Below are 25,163 nucleotides of genomic sequence, written 5' to 3' on the forward strand. Positions count from 1 at the left end.
TTTTAAATAGATACATTTGATTTCAGAACCAGAGGCAGTTAACTGTAATACCGCTCACACTACTCAAAGCAGAAATACTCCACAAAACTGTTCACGTGGCTTCCACCGGCTGCTCAAAGCTGAACAGAGATTTCAGCTCATTTGCATGGATTTGACTGAACTCAAACTTCTTCTTACTGTTTATTAACAGCTTAAAAAGACCCAGAAGATGGCTTTTTCTAAAAGCGATTATTAAAACAGCAGTTACAATATTCTACTGTGGTTTTACAAAGTTAGTTCTTTTCATCCTAAAGTCAGCTGAGAACCTCACTCACACTCGGGCTGAAGGAGCAAGTGCAAAATAACAGTAAGTTGTGGATTAATGAGTAAGTCAGCAAGCACAACAAAAACCCTGCATCCTTTGGTGTACTTTGTTCATCCATTCTGAGTAATATAACTTATGTGCGAGCATGTATTATACAAAGGAAAGCAGTATAAAGTCAGCATTTGTTTGACAGCATTGCTGTCACACATTCACCACTGTTTCCATTCCAGCACTCTTGAGCATTTATAACTGATACAAGAAGGTGGGGGGGAAACCCTGCAGGTGGGGAGCACTGTGTGATACGTGCAGGCAAACACTGGCTTTTAAAAGACATTTCCCATTGATATTCAAGACACTCTTCTGGTCCCTATTGACAGCTGCTGGATTTTTAAGTCTGAATTATGAGGACTTTGGATAAAAATAAAAAGAATGAGGTTTGTGGCAGAACAACAGGAATTTTAGAGCTGAAATTTAGATCTGGTAGTTCTGGCCCAGCCCTTGGAGGATCAGAACCCTCAACAGCCCACTAAAGTTATGGGGAATTACATAATTTTAGCATCTTTCAAAACCATAGACTTCAACTGTAATAAAATCAATAAAGTCACTGTTGGTAAAACATCAGGGAAATAACTTAAACCCTTATATTTCAGTAAGATCAGAACCATAATTGCTATACCCAGAAAGTCCGTGTTTGCTCATTTCATCTGCATCCTACAAGTACCTCTTCAATTACTTTTGGTTTTCCAAAAGCCACATCTAAAAACATATCTAACAGCCACTTGTTCTGTGGCTCAATTCACTTTCACCTTGCAATTAGATGCTCTAACAACCCTGTAAGCTAACGAGCATTCTAGCCCTAATGCAGCAGTTAAATCTCCTTTGATTGGCCCAGCATGCCAAGCTTCCACTCAGACTAATGACTTCCACCCCTTCGCTAACAGGACAATATGTTCCTAACTACTGAACTCTGACAATAATGTTTCCAGCTGTGCTGGTGAGATCACAAAAATGGCATTTTTATGAATTGTAATCAAAAATGACTACAATGCAACACTTTCCTCGCTGCCTTTGATGGTAAACATGTTCACCCCCCCTTGAGATGACAATAAAACCAAGGAATGCTTTAATTGTGCTTGAAAATTATAGAATGTTTTTGAGCACTCATTTTTATGGGACCTAGAAGTGACGGCCTGGCAGTCACCACAGTGAGTGAAAGGCTGCAAGCTGGACAACAGTTTGGCAAGCATAAAGTACATCTGGGCTTCTGATGTTCTGAGATCCAAAAGGTATAACAGAGCCTTCAAATAACGGAGACCAGCGGTGAGGTGTTACTCAGATAACACTTGCCTTGAGAAGTATTAAGTGAGTAGCTGCCAATGCAGACAAGCATTTTTCTACAAAATGATACCTGTTCCCTTCTCATATCCTAATGAACACAATTCTCATGGACAGACCAGCACGAGAAACACACAAGGTTTCAATTCTGCTGGGATACGTACTGTAAGAACGGCATCAGCACAACGCAGGAGCGAAGAAGCGGTCTTCTCTTGATTTCTCTTCTGAAGCACGCATTCTGCTGGAACCCATCTTTGATGTTTAAGATATACTGGTTATGCCAGGTCACAAAGCGGACCTCCTTCAGACCTCGGCAGCTGGCTTCTTCTATCAACCGTACAACAGGCTGTTGCAAGAAAACAGAAAGCATACACGTGATAAATTATGTGTTCAAAGTGAGTATTTCTCCCAGGCACCTCAAGCAGTCCCTCTATCCAATCCCTTCTCCTCTCTTTCCCTTGCTCTGAAGCACACGGGCCACTGAAAGACTCAAAATATTCTGTACTCATGTGTGGCTCTGGTCAGCCACAGATGAGCCCTTAACTACCACAGGTATCTAAAAGGCTTAATGGAGAGCAGATAGAAACCCTCTGGTTTTGTGTTGGTTTTGTCTCACACCAACGTGTTTAACAGTGGATGTAGTTTATGTGTCTATATTAGGGGTTAAAGAGATGGACAACAGAAGACAGAAGGCTTATTTAAAACCTGGTACAGAAAACTGTTCATTAAAGGACAATGGTAACTTTCCAAGTTGTTCAAAGAGAAAGCAGACTGAAAATGCGCGTGTTGCTTATAGCACAAACTGCATGGATAGATCCGTGGTACAGCCCAAGAGCAGGACTTTGGAAGATGCCAAATACCTCTGAGTATTCCCTCCAGACGAAATGGTCCCTGCAGAAGTACTTCCAGACCGTGTAGTAGTTGGAACTGGAGCTGGGACAGGATGGTGTGGACAGTCTCCGCATTTGGTCAAACTCAACAGTTTCGTATAACTTCATGACATTCAAATCCACCCAGAACTCATGTCCCCTGGAAGCACAAATAAAGAGAAATACAGAACTCTCACTTTCTGTAATCTGTTACAATTATCTGAGATGGCACAGGACAGAGCCCCAACTCACGCAGTGCTCCCCAGAGGCCGGATGTGCCCACAGCCAGTCCCACAACCAGAGGATGCTCCATGCTCCGCATGGAATGTATGCCAGGACAAAGCAGGGCCAACTAACTCTTCACAAAGCTCTGTGGAGCAGCAGTGAAAAACCACGGTCTGCAGCAGAGAACAGCCCAGACCCAAACCCAGCAGTCTTCCTGGCCCAGTGACGTTCATTCCATATGCATGAACGCTGCACAAAGCAGTACACGTATCCCTGGCATTTTGAACATACTACCTAAGTAAATGCATCACACGACCGCATTGGATGAAGCAACTACACGCTATTCAAAAGGCTATTCTTGTGAAAGTTACTGCTTCAGGGAAGAAAAGAAAATGCAAATGTCTCCAGATGAGGAGCATCTGCTGCCAACCCACCAGGGAGCTCAGCATCTTTCATCATGTGCAACAGAAGAGAACCAGTGCAATGCGAAAAGGAGACATGAGTTTGCTATTAGAGAGCTGATGCTGAGGAATATCAGCTTATTTTGAGTACATGTATTGCTGCTATAAAAACAATGCTAACGTGCAACTGCCTTGAAGTGACTGGAGCTTTCAAAAGGACACAGAACACAGTGGTGCTGTGGATGAAGAACCAGAATGAGCCTTCTATCTAAAGGAAACTTCAACTGCCTCTCCTTTGCACTTAACAATGAATGAGCAGAGTGGCTCAGCAAACAGCTTCTAACGTTGGTTTATGAGTTGGTGTTGAAAGATGCATCAAATTAAAACAAAAATCCCCAATTGCTGGCTTAGCAGCAAACAGGAACTTAGAACACAGAATTAAAGAAGCTGAAAGATATGACAGTAACAGCACTCACTCCCTTTAGAACTTATTTTAGACATGACTATTTCCAAAATAACACAATCCACATAATTAGTTTTCTACTTGTATAATCTCTACAGATTGTCAGCTTAGCGCTATTGGAGTGAAGAGATGGACTTGTTGCTAGGTCCTGACTCAGGACCCCCAGATACCTCTGCCTGTTGTATGAAGCAAACAAAGTACTCACCAGTAGAAGAGCTCAGGGCTCAAGCATTCATTCTGTTGTAGTAGGCCGTGACGTGACAGGACCTCCCCTGCTCTGTGACTGCATCATAGGTGGAGGTCCTGTCACGTCACAGCACGAGTGTTCGTGCACACCTACTACAACACCATTCCCACCTTGATCTGTTTTCAAGTCAAACATAACAGGGTTCTCCTACTCCAAAGATCTGTGACCTTCCAAAAAGCACAAAGAAACAGAAGGACTTGTCTCCATAGATGTTATTTGCCTTGAAAGATGGTAACCAAGAGTTTATGTGAAGTTATTACAGTTCTGTGTGTTGCATGTGGTAGAACCAGATCAGACAATGAAAAAACACTTGGAGTGGTTTTGTGTTGATGCAGAGCTAAGGAAAAGGATGGGGTTCTTTACTATGCAGTGGGGTACTTTACTAAGTTCTTTGCTCTGAGAGTGGTGAGGTGCTGGAACAGCTGCCCAAAGGGGCTGTGGATACCCCATCCCTGGAGGTGCTCAAGGTCAGGTTGGATGGGGCCCCGGGCAGCCTGGTCTAGTATTAAATATGGAGGTTGGTGGCCCTGCATGTGGTTGGGGGTTGGAGTTTTTGATCCTAGGATCCTTGATCTGAGCCATTCTGTGATTCTATGAACAACTGTCAGAAATCTTTAGTTTTGAAGACTGGAAAACAAATTGTGCAGGCACTCGAGACACGGGTGGCTGCTGGTACATCAGTGGGGCATCTAAGATGTGCTCAGCTCTGCTGTAACACAACTCCAGCAGGCACCTGGAGCTGAGAGGCACAGCAGTGAGAATCCAAGCAATGCAGCGGAGGAACCCAGTGGGAGGACAAACACTGGTTGAGATGAACACAGGGTGGGCTGCTTTTCCTCCCGCTTTTCCTGCAGAGTAAGCAGATCTCTGGGACAAACTCCCCAGGCCTTTGGCTTGACGGTGCATATGCAAAATATTTTGCACGTACATTTCTAACTGCAAAGCAATTGAGGAACTGCAGGGTTTGCACAGCGTTCTGCTAGGAATCCAAAAACCTCACATACCATTCCAGCAAAACACGTTGCTGTCAGCTCTTTTTCTACATGAACGAAACCTACTGGCAGCTGAGTTGGTATCTACCCATCTCATGAGGCTCTGTTTGAGACTGACCCGGCAGGCAGCTGGCGAGGGCCTGCACAGAAAATAGCTTCTCTGGAAGCTGAGTGTTTTTCTGTGAGACCTGCACAGAACTTGCCAGATTCTCATTACCAAAAAACGCAGCGATTCTCTTCACTGCTTGGAATTTTTTACATTTTTGCAGCTTGCTGTTTCTGCCTCTCCTCTGTCAGAGGCATCTCCCTGTAAGCAAGTTGAGGACAGGCAGTCCCTGCTGACCAGCGCGTGCTCACAATTCACTGCAAGCCAAACCTGGGCACCGCGCACCCAACCAGCTCCTTGCACACCCCTGCTGACCACATGTGTGTGATCTCAATCTGAACACAAAACAGTAAGTCCTCTTGTTTCTTCATCTTGAAAGAGCCATGTTCAACCCATTGGATCATAGGGCTCAGAGCCACCCAGAGCACAAGGAGCATCCTCAGGTTCCTGGGCACACAGGGCTGCCTTCCTGCTGCCCCACTCAGCCCCAGCTGCACGAAGCCCACCTGCAGGAACAGCGACAGATGAGAACCCAGGAGGCTCTAATTAGTTCTTGGTAAAAAAAATGCCATCATGCAACTTCTGACTTGCATACAACATAAACATTGCTGTGGTGTCCTCTGCCCACTGCCCTGGGAGCAGGGAAAGGCTCTGCCATTTCTTGCAGGATGTAACACAGCCCAGTTTTACTGAAACTCAAACTTCCATCAAAATGGGGATGCTCCAAAAAAGCTATTTTTATTGGCAAAGCTAGTGGATGGTTTGGATTGCTGCTTCCCACCCATTTTAATGGAAAATGGAGCATCTGAACACCCTGAAATCTGCACAAGTGCTTTCTTTTTCCATGAGCACTTCAACTACAAATGTATAAATGCCCCACATTTCCTGCCTAACATCAGCTAGAATAACACTATTTTATACAGCAGAAAATCTTAGACTAATTCATATTTCAGCATCTGAAAAACACAGTCTGTCAAACAGCCACCTGAATTTATTTATTTTTTTTTGCAATCAAAATGCTGAAAATAAGGATATATATTCCTCTGCTAAAAGTCCCAACTCACATAAAACATATATTATCTCAGTATTTATTTGCACTCCTGAACAGATTCCATCTCTATGCAGGGATATGAACTTTTCAGATGACAACACTGAGTGGCATTCATGCTCTGAAATCCTAAAATATATTTAGCAAAGATGTTTAATAATAGCTCTTTGGTTAAAGCACTTCCTCTGCATATTAAAAAGCCTATTACCAGCTTACATAATGCAAAGCCATGGCAGAAAAATGAACTGTGATTACAGCGGGCGTTGCGTGATTCCATCCCTGCGTGCAGCTTTAAGACGCTGGTGATGAAAGCAGAAGCGACAACTGCACTTCTCAGCTGCCCAAGGCCCAATGCAGGGCACAGACCCCAAACCCAGGGCTCAAGAAAAGACTGCTGGATGCTCAAGGTTATGTCTGATACGCTCTTTGGCATAACATCACTTTCTCTTTGGTGCTGTGTGATGGGTTACTGCTTCTGAGGCACCGCGTATACATTGAGCAGCAGGTGCAGATTTAAAGGGAAGGATGGAGCAGGACAGCCTGAAGCCGGTAACAAAGCAATGCTCTTTCTACAGTGTTTCCCAGCTGAAAGACTATTAAATTTCTCTGCAAACAACACAAAACTTCCTGCTGCTGAAGCAGAGATTGCCACCCCCACTCCACCCCATGGGAGACTTCAACAGCTTCCCAAAGCCATGCAGATCTGCATGAGGTGGGAATGGAGACTGCTGGACAACACCTCTCCAGCAAGGGGCCTCGTAAACACCTCCCTTCATGAAATAACGCAGTCAGTGGAGCTATTCTCATTTAGGAGTCATCGTGTTGAACCCTGTTCAGGATACAGCACGCAAAGAACCAAATATGGCACTGTGTAACAGCAACAGCTCACAATAAACTTCCACAAGTGCCCTCAAAAGCAGAACCTGGCTCCTGAGAAGTTCAGTCTTCGCTGTAACCGACCTACAAGAGCCAACACAATGGCAAAAGCTCTCACACACACAGAGCTGGCCAAGCACCGAGCAACAGCACTGCAGGCTGCTGGGCAACAAAGGCCCAAGGAAACACGGGTGCTCGGGCGCAGCTTCGCTTTGATTTCTTCTGAAGAACCTCAGCCTCACGTGAACCCTGTGTGCTGTTTCCACAGAAGTTCTGTAATTCTCATGTACAAATGGGTGACTAGAAGAAACAGCCTTTGCAAGTGCTATGAAAAAGCATGCGGTTTCAAACTCTCCCAAGTACAGTTACATGTCATGCACCTTACCACAAACACAGCTCGCAGAAAAACAAAACACAGCGATCAACAAAGGGCTGTGCAGGAAATGAAACTTGGTTCCCATCAGAACAGCTGTGACACTGAGAGCCAAACACTATTAGATGATGAAACTGTCCGTTTTCTCTCTGACTAAGCTGGTTCCTCTCCGCACCAGCAACAACCTGAAAGCCACTCAAGGGAGTAAACAAACCTAAAAGATCCAAGCAGGTATGGGAGCGCTTTGTAGGTAAGTGTGCAACTAGTCCAACCCAACCCTGTTCCTATGGGAGCTGCAAGTCAGGCTGGTACATTGCCCACTGAGCCCACCTTGGTTGCACTTCACCTCACTTGCAGCCAGCACTTGTTTGGAGCTGCAGGTTTCAGTCCAGCTTCAGGGGGGTATCAGATGTGCTAGAGCACTGTCACCTGTAGTGGGGTCCCTTAGTAAGAGCTCTCTGCTTTAAACATAGGTACAGCAGTTGCAGCCAAAATTTGTTCCATTCCAACCCCAAACTGATTCAATCACAAGCAGCAGCAGTGAGGGCTAACACCCAAGGGTGGGCACAACCTCACAGAGCAGCAACAGAAACACAGGCAGATCCTGCCCAGCTGCTTGGAGGAGCGTGCCTGGGAACACAGCACCTTCCTGCACTGAGCAGCAGCACGCCAGGGCAGCGTGAACATGAGCTGGCAAACACAAGCCCGCGGTCTCGATCTTATCAGCATCTCTGCGTTCTGACACTGAACCAAGAGGGGCAGCAGGTGACAGGGCAGGAAATTAACTTGGTGTTTTACTTAATTGGTTCCCTCCTCATGTGGCAACGCTTCCCTTGGCTGTAAGGAAGACATGGGAACGAAAGGAGCTACAGAAAAAGCTACAACTCAAGGCTCCATTATAGAGGGAGAAAACCTAAACCATACGAATCCACATTTTTCTATCACTACAGCAGCTTCACTGCTTTTCCCAGCCCTCACCAAAACTAGCTGAGGACTTCAGAAAGGCAGGTTTTCCTGCCTGGGCCACCTGCATTGCATTGTTTGCTGACTTTCAAAGCAAGAGGATCCACCTGACTGAGATTCATCACTCTGGAACACATTGAGCCCAACACTGCTGAGGTGAGGGCCTGGCCCCAGACCAAGGCCCATGTGAGTCCCTGCACACACAGCCCCAGGAGCTCACTGATGGCCGCTGCTGGCAGCCAGGGAGGCACTGGGTTAAAATGCTCCTTCCTGGGAGCTGTGGTTCTGTTCTGCCAGTCCGTAGCAGTGAGGATGTCAAACACATTCACAGCTTTCCAGGACTCCTGCATGCACCACACGTCATGATGTGAATGCCAGTCCTCTCTTCTCTGCAGCAGAGGAACATGGATGTCCTTGCCTGGGGTGGCCTGCTGCTTTCAGAGCTCTGCTCCCTGCACAGAGGGGAATGTGTTTCACAGAAGGTTGTTTTGTTCAATTCTTTCTGCCAGTGCAATGACAGAAAGCAGCCATAAAAGCCATCAGCTGAGCTTGCTGCTGACCCGGGCGCTGCGATGGACAGAGCTCTACAACCCCAAGCTTTTACTTACAAGATGCATTTTCACAGACTGGAAGATGCTGCTCAAAACACCATAAATGCTGCACGAGTAACAAAATGATCAGTTCTGACTACATTGAAACTACAGCTGAAACTACAGTTTCAATGACTTTTACTCCACCTTTGAAGAGCAAGTTTGAAAATGTAACAAATAGAAGATGTTTTTGTTCTTTATTTGGATATTTGTCGGGGTCAGGAGTTCGCAGCGTTCGTTCTGGAGACAGCAGAGCACAGCCCTGAGCAGCAGCAGAGCTGGGAGAAAGGGATTTGCTTTCACAGAGCTGCACTGCCAGTGCAAGAAGCCTAAAGCCTTCTTTCAAAACCTGCTGCATGTACACAGCTGTGATGTGCTCAGAGTTCTATCCAGCCCCAGGAGTCAGCTACCGAGAAATACCTCCCGGACTCGTGACTAATAACAAAACTGCATCAATTTCCTCAATGCTTTCCATGAAGTGCCTGTATAAAGCCAAGCCTTGTGCTCACTAGTGACCACCAAGTCCAACTATCTCAGCTCCCAAACACCCCATGCTGCACAGGCAGCATCCCCAGACATGCTTTTTTGTGTAGCACAAAATAGCACATTTTGTCATTACTGCTTAAATTCCTACTGGGTTCAACAAAGCCATGCAGCAGCCAGGAAGGAGCTCCATGATCGCTGCCCTTGCTAACCAAATAATTCTAACAGTCTCATTCTGTCCCTCAGCCCAACGCAACAGCAGGCAGACAATGCAGCAGCACTGTGACTGCTGCATTACCTGTAAGCAACTCCTCTGGGCAATCTGTTTCAATAGCTATAAATCTTTCTTTCAGAAAGGACTGCTTTATTACTGTAAGTACACACAGAACAGACTGACCTCAACCTGAAGCCAGGTGACATCTGTTTCCAAAACTGCAATCTGTTTACTGACATGAAACAAGAAAAGGGATATAAACGGCTGCCGATGCCTATGAGGGCTCAAAGTGACACCTGGAACTTCCCTAGTTCCTGTAGCTAGAACCCAGTTTGTTTTATTTCATATGCAAATGGCGCTATACAGCAGGGCAAAAATCACCTCATTGAAATGTACTGGCATAAAGCACAAAGCAAACACTTCTAAAATCACTCCACATGCTTTTTATTCGGAGTCCTTGTCTTGCATTCCTTCTAGCAAGGAATTAGAAGTTCAAAACCACTCAGCTGAGTATATTAAAGAAACACCACACAAAGTCATGCGGCACAGGGAGTTTCAGATGTTTTCTCATCTCCGGTCCTATCAATAACACATGAGTTATCTCACACCGTGGCAGCTGGGCAGATCAGAAAGAGAACTTCCTAAATTTAGCTATTCAATAGGTCAGACTGTGTGCAGAAGTCATCAAACAACTGCCATGCTTACACTGTGCTCTGTATTGCTTCAAAATTGGGTAAGAACATTCTAACTCCACCAGAGGAGCACAGTGCAAACAGGAGCAGAGCAAAACCAATTTCCTTCACATTTCTTTCTGTCCTTACCTTTCCCTCCCAGGTCCCGCCACGCACTCACTGACAGCCCTGCTGGGGAACACCTATTTCTTACTCTGATTGTGTGCAAGAACCATTATTAGCCAGCTGCCTACAGGCAGAACATACTCTGAGTTCCACCTGCCTCTCCCTGGCTGGAGCCACGCACACACCTTTGTCTTCCAGCTCTTGGGACCAATTTCATAAAACTCACACCAACATAATGACGGTGGAGAGTTCTAATCCTGTGACGAAGCCGGACTGCAATCAGACAGCGGGGCTTATGGTTTATTCAGAGCAAAGGCAGACATAGGTGGGGGCAAAGGGACAACGCATCAGCATCAGATTTCAGGCAGACAGACTGAAAAGCTGCTGTTTCATGTGAGTTTGGACATGCCAGGTGCATGTGTTTGAACAGAGGCCACAATTCCCACGGCACACAGGGACAACTCCCCTGCCAAGTGGGGGGAGGAAGGAATTCTCAGCCAAAGAGGGGGATCTGATGGGTCAGGAACCACACAGTTGTTTTAAACAAATCCTCATGTAATCAGTGACCAGGCTGCTTATTTTGCAAAGCAGCACACGCATGACTAGACAGGTGTATGTGCATAGGGAAGACCTGCTGAGTTCTGCAGCCAATCATTTCCCTTTCCTGAAGAGCATCTTAAAATATCACAGCTGGGGTACTCTCTTGCTGGAAAGCAGCACTTGGCATTGTTCTCTCAAATACTTGGCTGCAGGCTGGAACTTCTCCAGGGCCACTCCTCACACAAATGAAGAAAACAGAGAGCTTGGGAGTATTTTAACCTGCTGAAGTTCATACCCCTATCTGTTTATATAGCTCGCTGTTTGGCTATAAATACTTGGTAAGACTTAAGAGAGCAAAACTACAAACAGTTTATGATACAGTCATACACACAGTCTGAGGTCAAATGCAGTGAGTGAGTATCCAAGACAGCTGGGTTATAAAGAAGCAAATGAGCAAGGTTTGCCATTTTCCTGCTTTAGGATCATGTCCCCCTCAGGTGAAAAGCAATATCTGAATGTTTATATTACTCATCTCAATACAATGGACATGAAGGCAAAATATAAATAGCTCTTTAGAGAGCATCATATTTCAATTTGGAGCTTATTGTTACAACACTTTCAACCAAACTTTATCAGAGCAGCACGCTGTGATGATATTAGGCATGAGACAGCAATAACTACTTACTGTGCCATACAAACTCTATTTAAAACAACTATCACCCACTGGCTATTAGTAGGCTGGCTTCTGCACGGCCTTTCTTGGACATGCAAACTGCTGAGCAGACATTTCCTCATCGCATGCAATCTGTACAGATAGGCCTGTAAAGCTAGTCTGACCACAGGAGATTAATAGCTTTAGCCAAATAATGTGGTAACCATGTGAACGATGAGCTGTCCCAGCATGTTTGCAAGCCTCCCAGCAAGGTTCAACAGGCTCTATCTGCATCTTGTTGCCAGGAGACACAACATCGCCACGAACAAAGCAAAGCCAGGTTGCACTGACCACCAGCCAGCAACACCAGGAGCCGCGCAGCACCTGACCCTCTGTGCCCGAGGGCTGAGCAGGGTCTTCCAGCAAGAGCTGACTTGTGCTGCTGCTTGCACAAGACACACTTCTTGCCACAAGGCACAGGAAAGCAACTTCCCCTCAGCTCAAAACCTAGTTTGAAACCACACTAAGTCTTAGGGCATATCTGCTCTAGTGACTGAAGTAAGCAGCTCTGGTCTTAAAAGAAGGTGTCACTTCCCGGTTCTCACTGATGCTTAACGAGAAACATGAAGCTCTCTGAAGGGATGGAATAGCAAGAGTTACAGAACTTGTCTATTTATCATTTCATGGGAGGATATTCTAAGTTTGCAACAACGTTCCTGTGTTGCACCTGGACACAAGGTTACAGCACAGATGTGAGCAAAGATCTTCACAGAGCAGGAAGGAGAGTGGGAGCTGCTTCAGCTCAGGGTGCTCCAGCACAGTGTGGGAAGGAGCTGCCCCTGCCTCCCAGCACACCACGGGCTGAGTGCAGCCCAGCAGCTGTGCCCTGATCCAGCACGCCCGCTGTGCCCGAGATCGTGCTGTTTCTCTGACTTCATCATGGTAACGGAACGTAACGTGTCTGGCAACAACCCCGTGAGTTTCTTCCTGCCCAGTTCAGACAGAAACTCAGTGTACCGGGAGGCCAAACTACTCACCAGCCTGGAAACCTGCAAAAGAAGTGTAAAGGAGGACAGCACGGCTCAGCCAGCTTCACAGGCTGCGATACGATGACTAAGCAATTATGAAGCATTGTTCCTTCTAAGATTAATCATTCAGGACTCAGTCACTGAGAACAGGTAGATCCTGGGTACAGCAATGGGTTCTGTGATACGTGATAAAAAAAAAGGCTAACAAAAAAACCACCCAATTCTTCTTATTTGTGCAAAGCTCAAATTTAAACTGCTTGCAGGAGCTGGTCTTAGTCCTTTGTTTGATGGTTTCTATTTTCAGCAATCTTTTAAAATAATTGGAAGAAAATGGAAGTGTATGTTGTATAATATGGTGAATTCCATCTGTTACAGGGTTTTATCCTGTCCTTAATCAGACTGGCATATTTTTTCCAGGACAAAAAGGATGAACTTGCAAGTTGACAGAGCCTGAGTTGTGGCACCTAACCAACATCCAGTTAGGTAGATGTAAAGGCTCACTGACACTTGGTGCATTACACTGGGTCTCTGACACCCAACTGGAAATCTCTACATAGCGCAAATCAAATAATCCTGCCCTAAAAACGAGGAAGAAGGGATATTCTTCTGGTAGTACAAAAAAGAAGAGGCAATGAAAACAGATCCACAAGAACCAGGATGATAAAGACAAATCTGATGTTTCTGGTACAGAGCTATGGAAGAGTCACTGTGAACCTCAACTGCTGCTAGAACAAAATGCACTGGGCTAACAGAGTACAGCATGGGCAGGAGAGGGGTGAGAACTGTGTGGTGTTATTTCCCCTTGAAAAGGAAAGTATTCAGAACTCAAGTCTACACCGTGAACTCACATAACACAGACTACACAGACCTGATGAACTCGTAAATGTCAGCACTCCCTACTACCATTCAAAAGGAAACCTGCATTATAGATGAGTAAATAGTTCTGGGTTTGATCTCAGGGTGCAGGATCAAGTCTAAATCAATAGCAAACATCTTTCACGTTCCCCTGGTTATCTCCTCCCTTTCTGAGATAGAAAACAGTACTGTGTGCAGAGGAAACAAGAACTTCTAATACAGTTCAACATTCTCGGATGACAACGATTAACTGGATCAGCAGTTCTGAATGTGCTCCTTATGTGTTCCTTACTGAATCAACTGAAACCTCACTCCATGTTATCAAGCATATGGAAGTTTCACAAAGAATCAGAGAGTGGATTGGGGTGGAAGGGTCCCCAAGGATCATCAAGTTCCAACCCTCCTGCCACAGAAACTTAACACAGTCCTGATGTAAATTCAGTTACTAAGTGTATCAGACTGTGATCAGGGTGCATACAGCCAACCTGGAGTCACTGTGACAGAAAGCACTGCTGTACCACTCCCGTTTCAATCACTGCAAAGGCTCATTCACACTGCCACTTTTCTATTATAGAGAAGAGGCTAATTAGGAACATAAAGAACAAGTACAATGTTGCACAACAATCTCCACCAAAATGAACTTTTCTTGTTTCTTCTGCTTCAGAGAACACTTCCCAGTTGCTAAACATCAGTTTCAAAAGGCACGAAATAATTTTCTGTCTGTGGCAAACTTCTTAAATATCAAGGCAACACCATGGCAGGGAAAACACTTGTACATAAAATACCAGGAAAAAAGAACACACACTCTGTCACATTTCTGCACCTCAGCTTGGTGAAGCACCCTCAGATTTGCAAATAAGTAACCTAATCCATCACCTACCGATACTTCACTTTGATCCTATCATTGTCAGGGTTGCAGTAGAGTCTTTCCAGATGCTCCTGGGAATCATTGCTCACACTCTGCCAACTCTGGGTTGCTGTCCTTCTCACCTGCCAATGATAGGGCAACACTGTGTGATGTTTTGGACAATCACTGCCATAAACACAAGTGCCCTGGAGAAAATCAACACAGATTTCTATTCCATCTTCCTGATGGGTGTGATATTGCAGCTGGTTCAAGAGCTCAAATACCAGATCAAGAGAAGCTTCCTCACTTTTATCCTGGAATATTCCAGCACTGAATTTATTGCTTGAGTTTAGAGCGTATTGCATCGGACAGCTATTCTCTTGGAATAGGCCAGTTGTGTAGCTTTCCAGAAGCTTGCTTGGGAACAAAGGACAAGCAGCACCATCACTAGAAGGTGGGTGCAAAGCGTGATCCTGGAACGATTCATTCCTAGTGTCAGCAGCAGTTCCAGGAGCAGTTTCTGATGGGAAGCTTTGCTCTCCTGACTGCACCTCCTGCTCAGGATGCCCAGGTGCAGGATGAGCTCCCAGCAATTGACTCTGCACACCTGGAGCTGTTGGCACCAGCACAGTCACATTACTTTCTGGCTGGGGACAAGGAGTACTGAGTTCCAGAGTCTTTTTCACAGCAGGTTCATGCAAATCACTATGACCCCCTCCTTGTCCTCGAGGCACAAAAACTCTATCTAAGGTCCCAGATCCCAACAAACTGGTAAAGATTGGTCGCAAAGCCCGGAGAGCTTGTGTGTCCAGTCTCTTCTGCACTTGCTGCTTCTTCTTGAAGCAAGGCTTCACTGGTGGAATCTTTTCAGACAGTCTTATCTGAGGAGGAAAGTCCTCTGAAGGAGGGCGCTTCATCCCTGGGCAGTGAGCCTGCGGTGCGATACACGCTGGCTTTGCTTCGGTGTCCATCACAGACTTTGCTCTCCAGATCACTTTCAAACGTCCCAGAGCCTCACCAGGATCAATCTAGGGCAGAAAAGAAAACAAGACAGTTAATCTCCCTAATTGCTCATGGTTGACACGAACAAGATCACCCCTGGAGAGGATTTCAAGCCAGCAACGGCAAACTCCTCCCCTCTCTGTGACTGCGGGTAGCCCCTAGGCACGTAAAGCATGAAACCAGCTAAACTCAGGCTAATTAATCCCAAACACACACTCATCGTCTTCTCACATGAAATCTCAGAGACACTCAGGCACGCACACACAGTCCCCAGAGGGGGGGCAGGAAAGGGGGATGGTCTGATTCTTTCCTTCCTGCGACGATGCTTAATAATAAACAGTACTTCAGCTCACAGAAGCGAGCTCTGCATTGCTCAGTTTCACATCTCCCTCTCTCACACACCTGAGAACTGCCCAGGCCTGGCCGCTCCGCCCGCACACACGCCTGGCCTGACTCACAGCACACTGCACCCAGTCACCCCGCTGTGACACAACGCTCCCCTCCCACCCCAAGCAGAGCTCAGGCTGGGCAGGGACAGAAACCAAGGGTGCAGCTTACTCATCAACAGAGACAAATTCAATTAGCCCTAAGATGAAAACTAATCTTTTTCCTAACGTACAAACAAGTGGTATGTCTCTTAAGTCACCAGAAAGCAAGCTGCTTGCCTTTTAATCAGCAATCTAGCAATATTTGATTACATTTAATTAAACCCTCTTCCATCTCTATGCCCGTCACATCAGAGCTTGGAGTGCAACCCATTAGGGATTACTTCATGCATTCCAAGCAAAGTCACTTCTCATTTCAAACCAAAGTCTCAGAAAACAGGTAAGATCTGGCCATCGGTTCTTACTGCTGAGGATCCACTCTGCAAAATCTCTCACCAGCCTTCCTTACTTTGGAACGTTCATCTAAGAGGCTTTTGTATTACCCCGGGAAACAGCACTGCCAAGACCACCAGCACCAGGAAAAAAGCAAGCAGTTGGACTGCTCGCTCCTATTTTTAAGCTGACCGGTGTATTTGTCTGCCAGGAAAAGCGAGCTTACAGATTATCGGGACCTCTCTTACTCCTCCCCAGCACAGCAGGCACTGGGCTTCCTGAGCCACCAGCAGCCCCCACATAACCCGGAGCCCTGCCCTGCTCAGCAGCCCCTGCTGTGCGAGGTAAGAGCCTCGGGCAGCTCTCCAGCTCTCTCTCTCTCTTGTGCTGCTCCCGCACTGTTAGTGCTCAGTCGATTACTTTGCTGTTCACGTTTCACCCTTACGGAGCCGCCTGGCTGTACAGAGCCGAATCCCCCGGCAGCTCCAGAAATAGAAAGCGGTGGGCATGCCGAACAGCACAACTCGCCGGCGTTTCTATTTCAGCGTTTTTACATCATTCGTTCGACGCTATTTAGAAACAACCTCAGCAACCGCCAAGCGCGACGCTATATTTGCACAACGTATTTCAACAGAAAAAGATCTCCCGGTGTGAGATTTCAGCCCTGAGCGCTGCCACGAGCCGCACCCCTCCTCCCAATCGCGAAGCTCCCGGAATCGAGTAAGGGACACCGACACCAACCGACCCCAGCGCGCTGCACACCGGGCTGCTGCCCGCCAACCTACCGACCGCAGCTCCTGCGTGCGCAACCAGCCTGCAGCGGGGACAAGGGTGAAAAAAGAACTGTAAAAATTGGTAAAAAAAAGAAAAAACAAAACAAAACAAAAAACCAGGCTGCTACGGCCGGCCGCTCCCAGCAGCGCTATCGGCAGCGCTGCCAGCCGCAGAGCGGCCGCTCGGAGCAGCAGCAGGCAGCACAGCACTAACAGGCAGCACAGCACTAACAGCAGGCAGCACAGCAGTAGCAGGGCGGCGGGCCGTGCAGGCGTTTTGCCGTGCAGTGCCGCGGGCCCCGGGCAGGCGCATGGCAGCCCCGGCAGCTCCCGCAGCTCCGCTCCGCTCCTCTGCCCCGCGCCCGCCCGGCCCGCACATTTAAATAGCGCTTCCCGAGGGCAGCTGCGCGGGGCGGAGCTGGGCACCGCCTGTGTCGGGAACGGACCCGCCCCGGGCGGCTCGGCACGGCCCCGGCTGCAGGAACACAACTACCGGCCGCTGCCCCCGGTACCACCCAGGAACAAAGAGCCCGCACTAAAAGCAGCAACAGCACCGGAGCTCCCGCCCTTACCGAACTTCTTAGTCCGGGTGGTTCTATGAGCGCTCCTTCCCGACTGAGAGATGATTTGCGGCACAGCAGAACTACGATCCCAGCCCCCAGCGCTGTCAGTGTCACTGCACCGCTCCAGCACGGAGCTGCAGCACCCGGGGCCGGCCCACCCACCGCTTCAAGGGACGTGCTGCAAAAGCGAACGGAACGAACTGGAGTGAGTTCCTGGCTATTTACGCAGCGCAGCGCAGAGCTGGAACGCGTTAAGAGCGCAGCTAACTTTCTTTTGTCCCCAAGCCAGCAGCGTGCTGTCATCTTCCGGCGGCGGCTGTGCGTGTGGGAGCGCACGGGGCAGCCCAGCTGTGCGGTGCTGCTGGGGGAGCTGCGGGATGCACGACGTGCCCGCTGCTCACACGGCCCGACAGCTCCTCAGCACCGCTGAGCTTCCCTACAGCAGGGGAAAAGAACGTTAAGAGCCACTCGAACGGATGGCGATGGAATGAATGCCTATCGTGGTGTTTGCTGCCGTGGTGTTGTCTCCAGTAAAGCCAGGCCTCCATTCCCTTTGTACATACAAGCTCAACAACTCCATAGCGTATCCAAAGAACACAGGCAGCTGCAAAGAAGCTGTCAGCTCGCTGGGTACAGCAGGAATTGAGTGCATGTCGAAAATGATGCACAGATGCATTTATAATGCGCCAGCGATGCAAAGACATTACAGCACTCAGCCGACTGCTCACAGAATGACACAGCAGAGGCTGAGGAAAGCAGGCATCCGTACCCACAAGAGCTGGAAACAAATCTTCAGCCCTAATTGAGCCCCAAGTGTCTGAAAGATCAGGCAGGCACAGCCCTGTGCTGTCTGAGCACAGAGTTTAGTAAGCACAGTGACTGGCAATGCGTCACACCCTCACCCTGCGAGACAGAACTGGATGCACGCTCGCTTCTTGTTTTCTATTACAGGAGCAGAAATTATCTGTTTGGAATGGCTGATTTCATGCATGAGATATAAATAACGCACCCGGCTGAACAACACGCCGTGATACGCACAACTCCCCCTGCGGAGGGCGGGTGGATGGCACCAGGAGAGGAGGAGGCTGCAATCCTTCTCCATGCAAATGTATAATTAAAGGAAACACATCACGGCACGGCAGCAGCTCACGAAGCTGTTTCTGAGGCAATCCCACCCAAACGCATAAAGCGAGCAACCACGACCGCCAGGAAAGCGTGACCTCATTTTTAAATACACGTTTAAATTTTAAGCGAGAGCTTTCATTATTTCTTTCAAATGGTAGAGCATGTTGAAGTGAAGGCAGTCATTTACCAGTGCGACGTGCAGATAACGTAGCTGCCAGCAGGTACACAGCACCTACTCACTGAGGGAAGCAGCAAAACATCTTCACGTAAAGGCTCATGGGTACAAAGTGGTTTCCAGCCCAATAACACAAAGCAGGCCTCCTTCTCAACCCGAGTCCTTGCACAATGGATGTTTTTAACCTCATGAAACGTACCACCTTACATCACTCTCCCATTTCTGATGTTTTACGTGAAGTCAGCACACGCTGATGGAAATGAAGGATGCTGCAGGAGGAGGCCCACACAAGCTGTGCTGTACCTTCCCAGTTCCTCCAAAGCCACCCATCCCAAGGACATCTCACTTACTCAGTTGGTTTGTGCATTTTTAAGTACAAAGAAGGAGGAACTGACGCTGCCATAAGCTCTTTAAGTTTTACCTTGGTGTATTTCTGCCAGATGAAGCAGCAAAGAAGCAAGCTGTCATACTCCGTGTTCTGTCTTCCATAACTTCTCTCCATGCCAGCAAGTTCAGGAGTGGCATATCCTGCTGCTTCAAACCAGACAAGGGCTTCCACATAACCCAATTAACAGAGAAGTACAGCAATCTAAGCCTGAGCTCTCACCACTCACTGTGTTCCACATGTCCTCGGATGCCTCCACCTCACAAATTGGCCGTTCATGACCTTGGTCAGGCTGCTCCAACAGTGCTGCCCTGAAGGTATGTAGTATGGAAGAACTGCTGAGCAACAAGTGGATGTGGCACTGGGCAGCCTGGGCTGGTGGTTGGCACGTAGCGGGGGGGTGAAACCAGATGATCACTGTGGTCCTTTCCAACCCAGGCCATTCCATGATTCTATGACTTTTCAAATTGCTTTTCATGGGAAAGAAAAGGATTTCTAACATGTTTACAGTTTTGTTTTCATCATGGCGCAGATGAAACTACTGGTAAAAGAAGTAGTTCTGTGGTGTTATGGGGCACAGACCTTCCTGCAGACCCCAGCACAGCCTTTCAGAAAGTGAGGCAGCTGAATGCAGAAAAGGTGAACTGAGGTCATTGTGCAAAACAGTCAGTGCTGCAAGATCTCCTTTCACTGACAGCACGATAGCTCAGTACTCACAGCATCGCTATCGTGCTGACATCTTTGCTACTCACACAATTCACAAGACTGAAATTCAAGTTCACAGAAAGGAGCATTGGATGGAAGTTACCTTATTTTCTACTACCTACAGGGAAGGAAGTCAGTATGTACTAACGCTAGATAAAAATACTGAAATCTGTTGGTCTGGGCTTCTTCATTAATATGACAAAGTCTTAATTATCCACTCTAACAGCTATGCAAAAATACAGAATGAATCATAGCCAAGTTAAGCAACAAGTTACTGACAAAGGGAAGAACACAGGTTCCTTGTCTCATACTGCAAGGTATGCAAGGAAAAAGAAATGTCAACAACGCAGATTATTATTATTATCATAAATATTTAAGTTAACAGAAGGAAAAAGAGACTTTCTGACCAGTTGTTTTCTGTTATTGGGATGTGTGGACTCTTCTTTATTGTAGGAACTGTGCGACAGTTCACTTCTCAGCACACGTCCTCTGCCAACACACTCAGGCTGTGAGATGCAGATGCCTTTTGCCTTTCTTACAAGCTGTACAAACATTTCTATCAACCCTCCTAATTCCAGAACCAGTTACTGTAATCATGGCTTGTTTTCATTTTTACTTTTTGGAAGTAAAAAGAGTACTCGATGTGCTTATATGAAGATGAAATAATGCAAGCCAGTTTTCACTGAAAAAGAATGAAAGGTCCAGCACCTGTAACCCAGTAGCTTTTGTTGGAGCGGCACCTAGTGGCTGCATCTCACCAAAACAGGGAGCGCAACTGCAACATCCAAACACGTTGAGATGAAACGCACTATCAATTAAAGCCTTTCTCTTCTAGGAATGCCCAGCATTGGCCAGAGGTCGGCCAGGTTGATACAAAAATTTCTCTACATCAGATGGAGAACCTTCTGGGTGCAGAAAATGCTTCATCCTGCAGCCCAGAGCAGCAGCTGGGACCCAACTTTGCTCAGTGGTGCTGTGGACCCAACACAGTAGGTCACATTCATTACTATCAGTAAGTGACACCCTTTGCATCTAGGCCCAACTTTCACGTTTGCAGATAGCGATAATCAATATACATACATACATATTTGTCTCTAGTTCACCTTATTTTAGTAACTTGTACAGGAAATTAAGAGGTTTTAAAAGCACACCATTCTCTGCTTCTCTTACTTAATAAAGGCTGCAAGTTTGGTAGAACCAGCTTCTCATGGGGGAAAAGAATCCTGTAAAGCACATATGAATATCACCATAATGTCAGTTATTCTGCTGACCATCAGACAATTTTATCTCTGCAAGGGATGATTCATGTACTTAGACAGACAATGTGCGATTCAAAAAGCAGCCCCTTTTCCTGGTAAATGTGCTGCAGTTAATCATTCCCAAGGAGATATCTCGCTATCTCTGTACTGCAGTCCCAAAGGAAGGGACACAGCACTTTGGCCTACACATCCAGCAAAATGTTTTAGTATGTTTAATACACTTTAAGCATAATTTTGTTAACAGTTCCTGTCTATATTACAAAACAATTTTAGCATAAAATAGAAACAGGAAAAAGTGGTAACAGTTGTACTCAAGTCAAGAGCCTCCCATGAAGTTACCCTTCTAGATGGAGGCTTTTTTGTGTAGCTCTATTATCCAAAGTTGTACCAATTTGAAAAGCAAAATAATGATGCTTCAAAACTTAGACAACAGCCCTTATTCTTGAGTGAAGTATTGAACATTTGCAGGAGACTGTCACTGAATTAATAACACGCCAACACTTCTCAGTATGCTGAAAAGAAAACAAGGATACAAGTAGCATTTTGTGACCAGAACTTAAAGGCAGCTTTTCATGAGCATAAACTGGACTCCTTGGAAACGTGCCTTTGTGCCCAGTTAAACTTCCTGACTTGCTTACCCACAAAGAAAAAGGTATTCATTCATGTTACAAACTAGGCCGTTCAACTGGAGAAAGCAACCGTTCAATTTTGAAGCTGATTTAGATACATGAATTAATACATAAAGTGACAGAAAACGTATGCAGTGGGGACACTCTCATTGGGTTTCCATGTATGGTTGAAGTGGTGCACCCTCTTGTGGAAGTCCCCTGAATTAGTACAAGCATCCCACGTGTAGACATGGATGGCAGTGCTTCGTTTCTTCACTAGGCTGACTCCAGTTTAAACTAAGGAGAATAGAAATGCTCCCTTATAACCTAGTGTTGGTCAACTAACATTTTAACACTTCCAAAACTAAAGCTACTTCCACCTGAAATACATAGATGGTTTACTATCTACGCAGAAATAGTGGGCATCCTTCAGCCAAAAGTTCTGCAAATTGTAAAGGCACACCTGGAAAGCAACAGCACAAACACATCTTACATCTGGCAAAACCTTACAGAGCCTCATTTTGTACAGACCATTACAGTGCGGTGGGTATCACTACAATGAGTTTGAGATGAACAAGGCTATTGTGTGCTACATGCAATTGCAAATAACCAGCCTGAAGTGGAATAGACATAAATAGCCCCTTTTATTCGTGCATCCAAACATGAGTGCTTTAGGAGCCATCAGCACGTGGGTGGCCAACTCTTGTGGCTACACTTTATAAGCTAAGATTTCCTCTCAGCTCAGATGCAGGATGGGAAACCCCAGAGATAACTCACAGGTGGGAAGTGACACCAACCACCACCAGATCCTCCAGTGCTGCTGAAGGATGAAGCAGCAGTGGGTGTTTGACACACATTTAAGACCCAGAAATCCCATCTGGCCAACTTCCTCCCACTAACTGGGATTCAGAGTGCTGAACTAGACCAGCTTAACCCCACTGCAGATCATTCAGTACGTTCCTAATGTGGGGAATACATCTGACCTGCTCACAACTTGCATGCAGTTAGAGACACAAGATGCCCATCCCATATTTAAGTGGCTGTTCCCTATCGCCTAGCACCCTTCATGCACAAACACACAGTACAGAGGCAGCAACTAAAGGGATGGTTACAGATGTTGCCATGTAGCCTGCAACAAACCTGGGCCCTGGGCCAGAGCTCCACTGCCTCAGTCACACCTTTCACTCATTTTTGCATGCCAAGTTGCCTTCCACACATGAAGCACAATTTGGTAGGTCTGCCTCTATTAAAGACTCATTCCTGCAGCTTTCTCAGCCTCCCCTAGTGCCAAAGCATTACCAACACAGCTCACATGCTTAATTTCACACTGTAATTCTTCCACCACATCATAAAAGGTGAGTGTGACCCATACAAAAGCCTACAGCACCTCCATGTGCAGTGACACTGCCACAGCTGCATGTCTGGAAGAGTCCTTTTAGTGGGTGGAAGTTACACATCCCAGTGCACACTGAGTGACTGCACACGCTATGGTCACGTTTGGCTGGAGCACAGTCATGTGCAGTGTCAAGCTGCACATCCTCCAGAGCAACCAGAACAGGGGATTTTGAGCTCAATCAGAATACAAGTTAAGGATATGCTAAAGGGTTAAATAAGATACAGTGATTTTGTATTTCCTGCTTTTAAAAGCTTTCACTTAGATCATGTGGAAAACAGGTCATGATGTTAGAGAAACAGTTGCCCTAAATCTTGAATATTAGGTTAATTCTTACCCATACAACATAGTTATTTGTCAAATGCTGCATTCAATATTGCTTTTCCAAGGTGTCAGTTCCATGAAGTATCTGAGAAAAGTGTTGAGTAAGCAAGTCCCCCAAGAACCTACTTACAGACATTATTTCATTCATCTGGTCTACGTGCAGAAAAGTCTACCAACCAAAGCCTGAAAAAATGTTAAAAGGAGGAAACTGGAACAGATGAGATCATTTCAAGACACCAAAAATGGGTCAGTGCTACACTGAGCTGCCTTTAGTTAAAGAGGGGCCACAGAAATTCAGCAGGTTTTGAGTTGCAAGTTCTAGACTGCCCCTCCAGCTGTGCAACAGCTGTGCTGGATTGGGGGCTGTGCTCTGAACCACCCTGGAACTGATTTGCCTGGAAAGCAACACAGCCAGGTCAGAGGTTCAATTGTAAAATCAGAGGTGTGCAGAAAGCTTAAAAAAGAAAAGCATAGCACAGGGAGAACAAAAATGCTTCACATCCACCTGCACCACACAGACAGCAGAACTGCTTGGTTCATGCTCATCACACGTATTTAATCCAGTTACCAATTAACAAGCACTGAGGAGGAAAGAAGCACAGAAAGAAATCAGTCCAGATTTCTTCTAGGCAGAATGAGGAGAACACACTACTGGGAAGTGCAATAAACAGCTGTAAGCTGTCACAAACCTTTTAGTCCATATACTGCAAAGAAGTGCTCTTTATTTGAGGAAGACAGACACCCTCCTCTAATGTAACAATATGCACCACTCGTGCTTTAAAAAGCAACACGAAAAAGCTCCAAATGTGCAAGCGTTGGGGGACAACAAAAGAAATAAGACTTCTAGAAGACAGCCGCATACATTTCTGTCCCACATTCTGTAACTGGCTGAAACAAACAACCCTAAACATTGGGTATTTCTGCACATTTACTCTGATTAAGTCATGTTATAAAAGCAAGGAAAAGAGAGGGTGTATCAAAGTCCCTGCTGAGAACATTTGTTGTTACAGGTTTTTGTTTAGGGTGTGCACTGTAATTGCACAGAGCACACAATGTTCTGTTACTTTTACAAATGCAAGTTGTACAACAACACAGAGATCAAGCTATAATCACCAACAGGGTGACATGTATTTTAACCATAAGCATTATTTTGTGGCTCTCAGAGAGGATTATTGCCACTATCTCTTTTTTGATACAACCATTATTGTTGGGATGTGAGAGCAGTCAGTATCCAGAAAGAAACATGCCGTTATCTGAAGGGTTTTCAGGGTTCTTCTATTACACAGGTTGTCAGCTACCATGGCAACTAACAACAGAGCAATTCACTGAACCATAAGAAATGCTGGAATGTCCTACTAGTAACACTGGATGACAGCAAAAATGGTCCTTTTTGGTCTGTTCATACATTATGTATCAGTCTCAAGGGAGTTTTTTCCACCGGTTTTGTTAGCTAAAAAAAACACTTCTGGAGAGCCTTTAAATTAGATTAGAAGGACTGCATAAGCCATCAAGCTGTAAGAGGCTGTAATCTTTTCAGCAGAGTTATGCCAAGAAAGAACCATCACTCAAAGTAATACAGAATTTTCCATAAGCTTGAGAACTATTATTTACAGTAACCTGTTACTTGCAGAAACAATTGCTGTGTGCTCCCGAGGGTTTAGGTAGGCAGAGCTGGAAAACCACAATCAGAATTTGATGGAAAGGTCATTTCACACCATACGAAGAACACAGCACATGTAATTCAAAAGAACTCTGACACAAGACTCTGTCATGAACAAATTTGATGGAATGTAGAATTATTTCCCCTTGTAAAACAATATTTAGG

General features: G+C 46.1%; 1 protein-coding gene across 5 annotated transcripts in view; it reads right to left on the minus strand.

The window, feature by feature from the left end:
• Nucleotides 1-25,163, minus strand: part of TIPARP (TCDD inducible poly(ADP-ribose) polymerase) — a 31,348-nt gene that overhangs the window by 3,156 nt on the left and 3,029 nt on the right. The window contains exons 1-4 of one of the 5 annotated variants that reach the window (XM_015872109.3): nucleotides 17,374-24,882; nucleotides 14,242-15,236; nucleotides 2,500-2,668; nucleotides 1,804-1,985 (exon numbers count right to left, since the gene is read on the minus strand). In XM_015872109.3, the coding sequence (XP_015727595.3) occupies nucleotides 1,804-1,985; nucleotides 2,500-2,668; nucleotides 14,242-15,236; nucleotides 17,374-17,667 (1,640 nt within the window). In that variant the 5' untranslated portion in view covers nucleotides 17,668-24,882. The other 4 variants (XM_015872105.2, XM_085513401.1, XM_085513400.1 and 1 more) reach the window with 4 other exon arrangements.

The sequence above is a fragment of the Coturnix japonica genome, chromosome 12 (assembly GCF_054131305.1).
Source record: "Coturnix japonica strain WE chromosome 12, WE-NBRP24, whole genome shotgun sequence".
Lineage (NCBI taxonomy): Eukaryota > Metazoa > Chordata > Aves > Galliformes > Phasianidae > Coturnix > Coturnix japonica.